The following is a 14,035-nucleotide window of genomic DNA, read 5'->3' as shown; positions in this document are numbered from 1 at the left end:
ACTCCCTTTTAAAATCATTGATGGAATCAGCTCATGACCTTTTCAGGTCGAGCGTTCCAGCTCCCGACAACTCTCTGAGTTTTATTCAATTGTTACCACAGTTGTTTCTGTGGAGGTTTAATAATAAATGCATTTTGCTGTGAAAGCAATTAAAACATTCCTAGTATATAAATAGACAGATGCATCAAAATATTAAAATTGTGGGAGGGAGGGCAGTGCTCGCCAGGGCCCAATAAACAATGGAATTCTTCTTTCCCAACCCAATGCTCAGAAGATGAAGTCCCAGAGCTGCCTCTGGCTCGGTTCCACCTGCCCTATTCTGACAAGCTGAGGTGTTGGTCAGTGCACTGTGATTGCCCTGTGGGCAGAAAATGGCAAATCTAGAAATATGACCAAAATAACACATTTAACCCCAAAGCTGTAAATCCCCGTCCCACACTCCCTCCTCCCTGTGCTGAAATCCAAACCCATCGCACCATCTCCAACATTTCTTTACTCCACTCCCAGTTTTCCCCCTCCCTTTACTCTGGTTGGGTTCAGTTCTACACCTGCTGTGTGCAGAGTGAGAATAAGATCAATGTGATAATGATTGTCTCTCCTGGTCACTGGGACTCTGAAACCTTCAGTTCTCCACCTGCTGTGTGCAGAGTGAGAATAAAATCAATGAGTCAATGATTGTCTCTCCTGGTCACTGGGACACTGAAGCCCTGCCCACTCTCTGTTCCTGTACAAAGATGGCCGTGCATGCGCCCTGCTGCAGTTAGAACCGGTCTGTCTTTCCTTCACCAAGATGGCAGCAGGTAACCCGGGCCTGTCACTGAGAAAAACCCTCACCGCTGCCGTCCGGTGGAACACATTCGGCCACTGGATCTCATTCGGGCCTGAAACCTTTCTCCAACTTTATAAACCCTGAGGCGTGGCCTACCCGCAGTTTATTAATCTCCCGAACCCGCTCCTGCCGACCTGCAGCTCTGCCCGGCGACCGCGCGGGGCTTTCTTTGTAAAGTCGGTGAGGGACATGTGACCGGGCCCACTGCCTGATTGACATGAGCTTCCTACCAATAGGGAGCGAGCGGGGTGGGGCTGGAGGAGCGTGCCAGCAGCGGGTCCTCCAACCAATCGCGGAGCCCAAGGGGCGGGACTAGCGCCGGCTGATTGTCTGATCCGCAGGGCAGCGAGTTTCTCCAGTCCCTTGTTCAGGGCCCGGGGCCAGGGGAGGCTGTGGGCCTTTATTCCCCTCACTGGACACAAGGCTCTTTGGCTCACAACACACTGGCTCAGGTTTCAATAGAGACCTTTTAATTTCATCCATAAAAGCAGATAAACCTCGTGCTTCTGTGGAACAAACTTTCTAATATTTGGGAGTAAAAGTACAAGTTTTTTTCCCTCTGGGGAATTTATTATTAGTTTCAGGAAACAGCAACCACTTGTCTTTATAAAGCACCTTTAATGTAGCAAAACATCCCAAGGCTCGTCACAGGATCGTTATAAAACAAAATTTGACACCGAGCCACATAAGGAGATATTCGGGCAGATGACCAAAAGCTTGGTCAAAGAGCATCTTAAAGAAGGAGAGAGAGGTAGAGAGATGGAGAGGTTTAGGGAAGGAATTCCAGAGCTTAGGGCCCAGGCAGCTGAAGGCACGGCCACCAATGGTGGAGCGATTAAAATCGGGGATGCTCAAGAGGTCAGAATTAGAGAAGCACAAATATCTCAGGGGGGGGGGGTTTGTAGAGGCTGGAAGAGATTACAGAGATAGGGAGGGGCGAGGCCACAAAGGGATTTGAAAACAAGGCTGAGAATTTTAAGGATGAGATACAAGGAAAAGCAGGGAGTGGGGGTGGGTCAAGCCCTTATGGGACAGGGTCGCTAATTCTGTTCTGCGACAGTTACTGGGACAGACTGTATCTCCCCCTCTCCTCCACTCAGGGATTTGTGGTAGTTAAAGGGACAGCGATTCTTCTTGTTCCGCGAGATTGTAATTAAAGGGACACTAATCTGAGATGGCTGTGAACTTTTAGTGCCGCCAGCCTTTCTAAAACATCTTCCTTTTTTTGAAGATCTGTGTGAACTCGCTGGTGACTCAGCAGTTTGGATGAACTCTGAAACCTCTTTGCACAGTCAGAACATTTAAAGGGTCTCTCATCGGTTCTGGGACAGGAGGGATCTGGTTAACAGTGATCACAATATCATTGGGTTTAAAGTAGTTATGGAAAGGGACAAAGAAGAATCAGTGGTGAAAATACCCAGCTGGAAGAGAGCCAATTTCAGTGATTTGAGAAGGGATCGAGCACAGGTGGACTGGAAACAAAGATTGTCCAGGAAAACAGTGAATGACCAATGGCAGGCCTTCAAGGCTCAGATAGTTCAGGTACAAACCAAGCATATTCCCATAAGGAGGAAAGATGGGCATCCAAAGCTAGAGCTCCTGATGACAAAGGATATCGAAGTTAGAATAAAACAGAGAAAGGAGGTTTACGACAAATGTCAGTGTGGTAAACCACTGTTATTGTTTTCACTGTTGTTCACTACTGTTATTGTTATTGCACATTGTTACCTCTTGCTACTCACTGTGTACCAATGCATGCCTCAGCTGGCTCCACCCATGGCTCCGCCTACATGACCTGGTATAAAGGCGGCTGCTCGGCAACCCACTTCTTTCTTGGAACCAGTCATCCATGAGAGGCATGCTCTGTTCTTTAGTTAATAAAAACCTTCTCATTACTATCCTAATTCATCGCCTTTTATGGAATAATTGATAAGCGTACCAGTCAGGTACAGAATACAGTCAAAAACCAGGAGAATACAGAGAGTGCGGGGGAAATTGAAGCAGGATATAAGGGCAAAGAGAATATGAGAAAAGATTAGCGGGTAACATAAAAGAGAGCACAAAAATCTTCTATAAACATATGAAAAGCAAAAGGATAGTTAAATGAATGGTGAGGCCGATTAGGGACCAAATAGGCGCACATCATACGGAGGCAGAGGGCATAGCTGAGGTACTGAATGAGTACTTAGCATCTGTCTCCACAAAAGAAGAGGATGAAGTTCATGTCGCAGTAGAGGAGGGGGGAGTAGAGAAATTGGATAAAAATGGATAAAAGGCGGTGCGAAATAGGTTGTCATCACTCAAAGTTAACAAGTCACCCGGTACGGATGGGATGCATCCTAGGTTGTTGAGGGAAGCTAGGGTGGAGATAGCAGAAGCTCCGACCATAATCTTTCAATCTCCCTCAGATATATGGGAGGGGTGCCAGAGGACTGGAGGATTGCAAATGTTACACCCTGTTTAAAAAAGGGGAGAGGGATAAACCTGGTAACTACAGGCCAATCAGTCTAATGTCAGTGGTGGGTGAACGACCAGAGACCATTGTCAAGGTCAAAATTAATTCTCACTTGGAGAAGCATGAGTTAATAAGGGGCAGCCAGTATGGATTTGTTAAAGGTAAATCATGTCTGACTAACCTGATTGAGTTCTTTGATGAAGTAACAGAGGGTTGATGAAGGTAGTGCAGCAAATGTTGTATACATGGACTTTCTAAAGGCATTTGACAAAGTACCACATAAGAGACTTATTCGGAAAATAGAAGCACAGGAAATTAAAGGGATGATGGTAATTTGGGTATATAATTGGCTGAGGGATAGGAGACAGTGAGCAGTGCTGAGGGATGTTTTTCTGACTGGAGGGAAATATGCAGTGGGTTCCCCCAGAAGTCGGGATTAGGACCATTGCTTTTCTTGTTAGATATAACTGACCTGGAATTGGGTATAGGTGTACAATTTTGAAGGTTACGGATGATACAAAACTTGGCAACGTAGTAAATAGTGAGCATAGTAGTAGCAGACTTCAGAAGGACAGAGACAGACTGTGAAATGAGCAGACACAAGGCAGATGAAATCAAATGAGGATAAGTGTGAAGTGATGCACTTTGGGAGAAACAACAGGGAGAGGCCGTATAATCTGAATGGGACTATTTTGAGGGGGTGCAAGAGCAGAGGGACCTGGGGGTCCATATTCACAAATCTTTGAAAGTGCCACGGAAGTTGGGGAGGTGGTTCAGAAAGCGTATGGGATACTTGGCTTTGTAAATAGGGCCATTGAATAGAAAAACAAGGAAGTTACACTAAACCTTTACAAATCACTAGTTAGGAACATAGGACAGGAGGAGGCCATTCAGCCCCTCGAGCCTGTTCTGCCATTCAATGTGATCATGGCTGATCTGCGATCTAACTCCATACACCCGCCTTTGGCCCATATCTCTTAATACCTTTGGGTAACAAAAACCTATCAATCTCAGATTGAAAATTAACAATTGATCTCGCATCAATTGCCATTTGCAGAAGAGAGTTCCAAACTGCTACCACCCTTTGTGTGTAGAAGTGTTTCCTAATTTCACTCCTGAAAGGTCTGGCTCTAATTTTTAGACGATGCCCCCAGTCCGAGAATCCCCAACCAACGGAAATAGTTTCTCTCTATCTATCCTCTGTTCCCCTTAATATCCTGAAAACTTCAATCAGATCACACCTTAACCTTCTAAATTCAAGGGAATACAACCCTAATTTGTGTAATCTCTCCTCGTAACTTAACCCTTGAAGTCTGGGTATCATTCTGGTAAACCTACGCTGCACTCCCTCCAAGGCCAATATATCCTTCCTAAGCTGTGATGCCCAGAACTGCTCACAGTGCTCCAGGTGTGGCCTAACCAGGGTGTTGTAAAGCTGCAGGGTTTTGGCCTCATCTGGAGTATTGTGTACAGTTCTGGGCACCACACTTTAGGAAGGATGTCAAGGCCTTGGAGAGGATACAGAGGAGGTTGACCAGGATGGTACCAGGGATGAGGGACTTCAGTTATGTGGAGAGATTGGAGAAGCTGGGATTCTTCCCCTTAGAGCAGAGAAGGTTAAGAGGAGACCTAATAGAGGTGTTCAAAATGATGAGGGATTTTGATCGAGCAAGTAGGGAGAAACTGTTTACTCTGGCAAGTGGGTTGGTAACCAAAGGTCACAGATTTAAAATAGTTGCTAAAAGAACTAGAGGGAAATGAGGAGAATTGTTTTCACACAGAGGGTTGTTAAGTTTGGAACGCACCATCTGAAAGGATGCTGGAATCAGGTTCCACAGGAACTTTCAAACAGTAATTGGACATGTCCTTGAAGAGGACTAGTTTGCAGAGTTCTGGGGATAAAGCTGGGGTGTGGGACTAAATTGGACAGCTCTTTCAAAGAGCCGGCACAGACATGATGGGCCGAATCACCTCCTTCTGTGCTGTTAGATTCTACGATCAGTGTGAACACGGTGGTGTCTCTTAAGGCTCTTCGAGATTTTAAAGCTCTTCCCACAGTCAGAACATTTAAAGGGTCTCTCGTCAGTGTGAACTCACTGGTGTATCAGTAGGTGAGATGACTGAGTGAATCCCTTCCCACACACGGAGCAGGTGAATGGCCACTCCACAGTGTGGAGGCACTGGTGTCCCTTCAGATCCCAGGGCTTTTAAAGCTCTTCCCACAGTCAGAACCTGTAAATGGCCTCTCATCAGTGTGAACAAGTTGGTGTCACTTCAGATGCCATGGCCTTTTAAAGCTCTTCCCACAGTCAGGACATTGAAATGGTCTCTCCCCAGTGTGAACTCGCTGGTGTGTTTGCAGGTGGGATGAACAAACAAATCCCTTTCCACACACGGAGCAGGTGAATGGACTGTTCCTGGTGTGACTGCGCCGTTGAACTTCCAATGCAGACGGGGAACTGACTCCCTTCCCACTGTCCCCCACCTTTACCCGGTTTCTACCCGGCGTGACGGTGCACGTGTCTCACCAGGTCAGGCGATCGGCTGAATCCATGTCTACACACTGAACAGGTGTGCGGTTTGTCATTGCTGCTTTCTCCTTCCATATGCAAAGGCCGATGGTATTCAGGTCCTGATGAATCGAGCGACTCTGTCAGATTTTGACGTGATGTTTGGTCTGAGCTTCCTGCCTGTAACTGCTCCACTTCTATAACCCTGTAAATCGAGCTCAGAAAAGGATCAGAGGCAAACTGTTGTTTAATTTTCCTCTTTCCGAACCTAGGGACAGTGAAGCTGATTTTCAGGCCCCAGCTGCTGTACAGGTTGCTTGAAAGGATCAGCAGTAATGGCGGCTGTAATACCCACAAGCCCCCGGCGCTGCAGAAAGCGCTCTGTTGACTCTGAGTCCCATGCATGTGCTCATGGCCCCCGCGCTCTCCCTCCTGCTCTACAATCGCCCATCCCGATCGGTCCACGACGCGCATGCTCAGCGCACAAAACCCCACGGTTGGAACATCGGGCGCGCATGTGAAGCCGCAACATCTGGTACGCGTGCGCGGCTCAGGTGGGGGCGAGTCGGTGTTTTGCCTCAGCCGCCAGGGAGGTGCGCATGTGCAGGACAACCCAACATTCTTCCTGTCAGCAATCACTCCCTCGTTTCTTTAATAAAAACAGAATATGCTGGAAATACTCAGCAGGTCAGGCAGCATCTGTGGAGACAGAAACAGAGTTAACGTTTCAGGTCGATGACCTTTCGTCAGAACTGCTTGTTCTTTAGTGTCAGCCAGTGGCTCAGTGGGTAGCACTCTTGCCTCTGAGTCAGAAAGTTGTGGGTTCAAGTCCCACTCCAGAGACTTGAGCACAAAAATCTAGGCTGACACTGCAGTACAGTGCTGAGGGAGTGCGGCACTGCTGGAGGTGCTGTTTTTTGGAGGAGACGTTAAACCGAGGCCCTGTCTGCTCTCTCAGGTGGACGTCAACGATCCTATGGCACTATTTGAATAAGAGCAGGGGAGTTATCCCTGGTGTCCTAGCCAATGTGTTTATCCCTCAAAAAACATAGATTATCTGGTCATTATCAGATTGCTGTTTGTGGGAGCGCGCTGTGCGCTAATTGGCTGCTGCGTTTCCTACATTACAACAGTGACTACTTCATTGGCTGTAAAACGCTTTGGGACATCCGGTGGTGGTGAAAGGCGCTATAGAAATGCAAGTCTTTCTTCCTTCACTGGTCTCACTAGCGACCTCTTCTGGCTGATGGTTGATTGACAGCCGAGCGTCTGCGCATGCGCACAAGGAGCGGCGGTTTGGACCGAGTCCGGCACAGCGACCCCTCCCGGTCACCAAGGGTAATAACCGCGCATGCCCAGAGGACACCAACCCCCCTCCCCGATTCAGAGCTACGCCTGTGCACTCGGATCCTGCCAGACGGAGTCGGCGTGGGCCATTCCGGGGAAAGGCCTTGGTGTCAGTTCCAGAGTCACGATCGGTCACGCAAAGTGAGTTTTCTCCGCTCCGATTGGGTGGAGAATCGCGCGGGGTGGGGGGGAGGGGTGGATCGGGAGAGAATAAAGAGAAATAGAAAAACCTGAGAATCCGCGAGGCCCCGGACCAAGCGGCGTCAGTTGGACGGTGCACGTGATGTCCTCAGGGACACGTGACCCGGGCTCGCGGCCTGATTGACAGGAGCTTCCAACCAATAGGGAGCGAGTGGGGCAGGGCTGGAGGAGCGAGCCGGCGGCGGGTCCTCCAACCAATCGGGGAGCCTGAGGGGCGGGACTAGCGCCGGCTGATTGTCTGATCCGCAGGGCAGCAAGTTTCTCCAGTCCCTTGTTCAGGGCCCGGGGCCAGGGGAGGCTGTGGGCCTTTATTCCCCTCATTGGACACAAGGCTCTTTAGCTCACAACACACTGGCTCAGGTTTTAATAGAGACTTTTTAAGTTCATCAATAAAAGCAGATAAACCCCGTGCTTCTGTGGAACAAACTTTCTAATATTTTATAGAATCATAGAATGGTTACAGCACAGAAGGAGTCCATTCGGCCTGTCGAGCCCGTGCCAGCTCTCTGCAAGACCACTTAAGTGAGTCCCACTCCCCGCCCTTTCCCCGTAACCCTGCAAATTTCTTTCCTTCAAGTACTCGAGGGGCCGAATGGCCAACTCCTGCTCCTATCTTCTATGTATCTTATCCGAGGCACAGGTAGGCCCCACAGTGGCGGCGGCGGCAGACCTGTGAGGAGCAGCGGTGGTGATATAAAGCGAGGTGGTGGAGCAGGTAGGCCCCACAGCAGCGGACCTGTGAGGAGCGGCGGTGGTGATATAAAGAGCGAGGTGGCAGAGTTTATTGGGTGTCTGTAGTTCTTTTGACACTTCCTGTGTCCCTGATAACCATGTGTGCGGGAAGTGTATCCAGCTGCAGCTACTGACAGACCGCATTGTGGCGCAGGAGCTGCGAGTGGATACATACTGGAGCATTCGCGATGCTGAGGACATCGTGGATAGCACGTTTAGGGAGTTGGTCACACCGCAGGTAAAGGCTGCGCAGGCAGGGAGAGAATGGGTGACCACCAGGCAGAGTAGTAGGTGCAGGCAGGTAGTGCAGGGGTCCCCTGTGGGCATCCCCCTCTCAAAAAGATATGCTACTTTGGATATTGTTGCGGAGGATGGCTTATCAGGGGAAGGCAGCAGCAGCCAATTTCCTGGCACCGTGGGTGGATCTGCTGCACAGGACGGGAGGAAAAAGTGGGAGAGCTACAGTAATAATGGATTCTATTGTAAGGGGAATAGATAGGCGTTTCTGCGGCCGCAAATGTGACTCCAGGATGGTACGTTGCCTTCCTGGTGCAAGGATCAAGGATGTCTCAGAGCGGCTGCAGAACATTTTGGAAGGGGAGGGTGAACAGCCAATTGTCGTGGTGTATATAGGTACCAATGATATAGGTAAAAAAACAGGATGAGGTCCTAAAAGCTGAATATAGGGGGTTAGGAGGTAAATTAAAAAATAGGACCTCCAAGGTAGTAATCTCAGGATTGCTACCAGTGCCACGTGCTAGTCAGAGTAGAAATAGAAGGATATTTCAGATGACTACGTGGCTAGAGGAATGGTGCAAGGGGGAGGGATTCAAATTCCTGGGACATTGGAACCGGTTCTGGGGGAGGTGGGGCTAGTACAAACCGGACGGTCTGCACCTGGGCAGGACCAGGACCGATGTCCTAGGGGGAGTGTTTGCTAGTGCTCTGGGGGAGGGTTTAAACTAAAATGGCAGAGGGTTGGGAACCTGAGCAGGGAGACAGAGGAAAGGGAAACAAGGAAAGAAGCAAAAGACAGGAAGGAGAAAAACAAAGGTGGCGGTCAGAGAAATCATGGGTTTAAATCAAACATAGCCACAGTAAATAATAATTCTAAAAGGTGCAAGAGTGTTTAAAAAACAAGCCTGAAGGCCTTGTGTCTTAATGCGAAGAGCATTCGTAATAAGGTGGATGAATTAGTTGCGCAAATAGAGGTAAACGGATATGATATGATTGGGATTCCGGAAACATGGCTCCAGGGTGACCAAGGCTGGGAACTTAACATCCAGGGGTATTCAATATTCAGGAAAGATAGGCAAAAAGGAAAAGGAGGTGGGGTAGCATTGCTTTTTAAAGAGGAGATTAACACAATTGAAAGGAAGGATATTAGCTCTGATGATGTGGAATCTGTATGGGTAGAGATGAGAAATACCAAGGGGCAGAAAACGTTAGTGGGAGTGTTATACAGACCTCCAAACAGTAATGCGGAGGTTGGGGATGGCATTAAATGGGAAATTAGAGATGCGTGCAATAAGGGCACAGCAGTTATCATGGGTGACTTTAATCTACATATAGATTGGGCTAACCAAATTAGTAACCATACTGTGGAGGGGGAATTCCTGGAGTGTTTACGGGATGGTTTCCTGGACCAATATGTCGAGAAACCAACTAGAGATCAGGCCATCTTAGACTGGGTATTATGTAATGAGAAAGGATTAATTTGCAATCTTGTTGTGCGAGGCCCCTTCGGTCAGAGCGATCATAATATGATAGTAATTTTCATTAAGATGGAGAGTGAAGTAGTTGACTCAGAGACTAGGGTCCTGAATTTAAATAAAGGAAACTATGATGGTATGAGGCGCGAGTTGGGTTGGATTGATTGGGGAATGTTACTCAAAGGCTTGATGGTGGATAGGCAATGGCAAACATTCAAAGATCGCATGGATGAACTACAGAATTTGTTCATCCCTGTTTGGCATAAAAATAAAACAAAAAATGTGACTCAACCGTGGCTAACAAGGGAAATTAGGGATAGCATAAGATCCAAGGAGAGGACATATAAATTGGCCAGAAAAAGTAGTAAACCTGAGGATTGGGAGCAGTTTAGGATTCAGCAAAGGTGGACAAAGGGATTAATTAAGAGGGGGGAAATAGAGTATGAGAGTAAGCTTTCAGGGAACATAAAAACTAACTGTAGATATGTGAAGAGAAAAAGATTGGTGAAGTCAAGCATAGGTCCCTTGCAGTCAGAATCAGGGGAATTTAGAATGGGGAACAAAGAAATGGCAGGCCAATTAAATACATTCTTTGGTTCTGTCTTCAAAAAGGAGGACACAAATAACCTCCCAGAGATGTCGGGGAACATCGGGTCTAATGAGAGGGAGGAACTGAAAGAAATCAGTATTTGTAGGGAAATGGTGTTAGGGAAATTGATGGGATTGAAGGCCGATAAATCCCCAGGGCCTGATAATCGACATCCTAGGGTACTTAAGAAAGTGGCCCTAGAAATATTAGATGCATTGCTGGTCATCTTCCAAAATTCAATAGACTCTGGAACAGTTCCCATGGGTTGGAGGGTTGCTAATATTACCCCACTATTCAAAAAAGGTGGTAGAGAGAAAACGGGGAATTATATCGGTAGTGGGGAAAATGCTAGAGTCCATTATAAAAGATGTAATAGCAGAGCACTTGGAAAACAGTGACAGGATTGGACAAAGTCAACATGGATTTACAAAAGGTAAATCATGCTTGACTAATCTACTGGAATTTTTTGAGGATGTAACTGGTAGAATAGATAAGGGAGAACCAGTGGATGTGGTGTATTTGGACTTTCAGAAGGCTTTCGATAAGGTACCGTATAAGAGATTAGCGTGTAAACTAAAGGCACATGGGATTGGGGGCAAGGTACTGACTTGGATAGAGAACTGGTTGGCAGACAGGAAGCAAAGAGTTGGAATAAACGGGTTTTTTTCCGAGTGGCAGGCAGTGACTAGTGGGGTACCGCAGGGATTGGTCCTAGGACCCCAGCTATTCACAATATATATAAATGATCTAGACGAGGGAACTAGATGTAACATCTCCAAGTTTGCAGATGACACAAAGCAGGGTGGGCGTGTGTGAGGAGGATGCCGAAAAACTCCGGTATAATTTGGACAGGTTGGGTGATTGGGCAGAAACATGGCAGATGCAGTATAATGTGGATAAATGCGAGGTCATCCACTTTGATGGCAAAAACGGGAAGGCAGATTATTATCTGAATGGCAACAGATTGGGAGAAGGGGAAGTGCAACGAGACCTGGGTGTCCTTGTGCACCAGTCGCTGAAGGTAAGCATGCAGGTGCAGCAGGCGGTTAAGAAGGCAAATGGTATGTTGGCCTTCGTAGCGAGAGGGTTTGAGTACAGGAACAAGGATGTCTTGCTGCAGTTGTACAGGGCCTTGGTGAGACCACATCGTGAGTATTGTGTGCAGTTTTGGTTGCCTTATCTGAGGAAGGATGTCCTTGCCGGGGAAGTAGTTCAACGAAGAGTCACCAGGCTGATACCTGGGATGGCAGGAATGACGTATGAGGAGAGATTGGGAGGATTGGGCTTGTACTCACTGGAGTTTAGAAGAATGAGAGGGGGTCTCATTGAAACTTATAAAATTCTGACAGGACTGGACAGACTAGATGCAGGAAGGATGTTCCCGATGGTCGGGGAGTCCAGAATCAGTGGTCACAGTCTAAGGATACGGGGTAAGCCATTTAGGACAGAAATGAGGAGGAATTTCTTCACCCAGAGAGTGGTGAACCTGTGGAATTCTCTCCCACAGAAGGCAGTAGAGGCCAATACATTAAATATATTCAAGAAGGAGTTGGATATATTTCTTAAGGCTAAAGGGATCAAGGGGTGTGGGGAGAAAGTAGGGACCGGTTACTGAATTTTGATGATCAGCCATGATCGCATTGAATGGCGGAGCAGGCTAGAGGGACCAAATGGCCTACTCCTGCTCCTATCTTCTATGTTTCTATGTTTGTATGTTTCTATGCTTCAGTTTGAACTGGAGTGGAGATGGAGGAGAAGCTGTTGGGTTTAACCCCCAGTACTTCTGAGCCCAGGAGGACCCAACAATTTCCAGTGTGAGACTGTCAAGGGAGGTGGATTCGAGGGGAGATTAGGTTGTTAAACAGACACTGTCAGTACAATGTAAAAGAGTATTATTTTAGGAACAAGTATTTCTGTACAGGCTTTTAATCCAGTTTACATCTGCAGATTTGTTTTAATTCATTCTTGGGATGTGGGTGTCGCTCGCAAGAGCAGCAAATATTGCCAATTCCCAGTTTCCCGTTGAGAAGGGGGTGGTGAGTCACCTTCTTGAACTACTGCAGTCCGTGTGGTGAAGGTATTCCCACAATGTTGTTCGGTAAGGAGTTCCAGGATTATGACCCAGCAACGATGAATATATCTGAGTCAGGATGATGTGTGACTTGGAGGGGAACTTGGATGTGATGGTGCTCCCATACAACAGCTGCCCTTGTCCTTCTAGGTGGTGGAGGTTGCGGGTTTTGGAGGTTCTATCAAAGTTCTGGTCGAGTTGCAGATGTATAAAGTTCCTTTCCTTCGCCCCCTCCCCCTCCCACCTCTCTCCTCCCATAGAGGCCAGAGTCTTGTGTAGGCCCAGACCAGGTGGTGGATTCCCTTCTCTGCAGGGCATTAGTGAACCAGTTGGGTTTTTATGACAATCCGGCAGCTTTCATGGTCACTTTTTTCTAGTGCCGGCCCACCAAATGACCAGATTCAATGAGCTCAATTTCACAACCTACCTTTGTGGGTTGTCTCTCACGCTCCCTGTTTTAAATTAATTTTACAGGACACTGGAAGGGGAGGATTTACAGATGGTAAGCTCAAACCAAACCTCACTTCAAGATCTGACAGAGTCACTCGACTCATTGGATTTGAATATCACCGGCCTCTGAACATGGAAGCCAAGAGCACCGTTCACAGCAGGGAGAAACCGTACACGTGTTCTGTGTGTGGACGAGGCTTCAGCCATTCCTCTGGCCTATCAAGACACAAGCGCATTCACACCGGGGAGAGGCCGTTCACCTGCTCTGAGTGTGGGAAGGGATTCACTAATTCATCCAACCTGCTGACACACCAGCGTGTTCACACCGGGGAGAGGCCATTCACCTGCTCAGAGTGTGGTAAGGGATTCACTGATTCATCCACCCTGCTGAATCACCAGCGAGTTCACACTGAGGAGAGACCTTTTAACTGCTCGGACTGTGGGAAGTGCTATAAAGGTTCCGGGGAACTGATACGCCATCAACGTGTTCACACTGGGGAGAGACCGTTCACCTGCTCTCACTGCGGGACTGAGTTCAGGCGATCATCTGAGCTCATTGTGCACCAGCGCACTCACACTGGGGAGATGCCGTTCAGGTGCTCTCACTGCGGGACTGGGTTCAGGCAGTCATCTGCGCTCACTGTCCACCAGCGCACTCACACTGGGGAGAAGCCGTTCACCTGCTCCATGTGTGGGAAGGGATTCACTCAGTCATCCCACCTGCTGAGACACCAGCGAGTTCACACTGGGGAGAGGCCGTTCACCTGCTCCGTGTGTGGGAAGGGATTCACTAATTCATCCAACCTGCTGAGACACCAGCAAACTCACAAGTGACTGCAGGGGTTGGATTCTGTTGTTGTTGCTGCTGTTAATCACATCCAGGACTGAACCATGTTAATTCTGACAGTTTGGGATTGTTTCTGCTGATGTTATTAACTCTGGGAACTGGGCTGGAGTGTAATATTCTGGCTAGATGTCAAATAAATCAACTTTGTTTTAAACACATTGTTGTAGATGTTTGTCTTTCCCACCTGAGTGTTTAGCATCACCTGGCTGGAGCTCAGAAAGGACAATCTGGGGGAGGATCATATGGTGGGAACAGAACTCCAGCCTGGACACAATCCTTCAGGGCCACACTG

General features: G+C 47.9%; 1 protein-coding gene across 1 annotated transcript in view; it reads left to right on the top strand.

Moving 5' to 3' along the window:
• LOC147091965 (uncharacterized) overlaps positions 1 to 13,826 on the top strand; it is a 30,301-nt gene extending 16,475 nt beyond the window's left edge. The window contains exon 3 of the mRNA XM_085976955.1: positions 13,055 to 13,826. Coding sequence (XP_085833081.1) covers positions 13,055 to 13,730 — 676 coding nt within the window. The 3' untranslated portion in view covers positions 13,731 to 13,826. The remainder of the gene's footprint in view (positions 1 to 13,054) is intronic.
• Positions 13,827 to 14,035: the final 209 nt, after the last annotated feature.

The sequence above is a fragment of the Somniosus microcephalus genome, unplaced genomic scaffold (assembly GCF_052327205.1).
Source record: "Somniosus microcephalus isolate GS21.2 unplaced genomic scaffold, FLI_Smic_1.0 unresolved_chr3, whole genome shotgun sequence".
Lineage (NCBI taxonomy): Eukaryota > Metazoa > Chordata > Chondrichthyes > Squaliformes > Somniosidae > Somniosus > Somniosus microcephalus.
The sequence above is the reverse complement of the archived record's forward strand: the minus strand, read 5'-3'. Positions and strand labels throughout refer to the sequence as shown.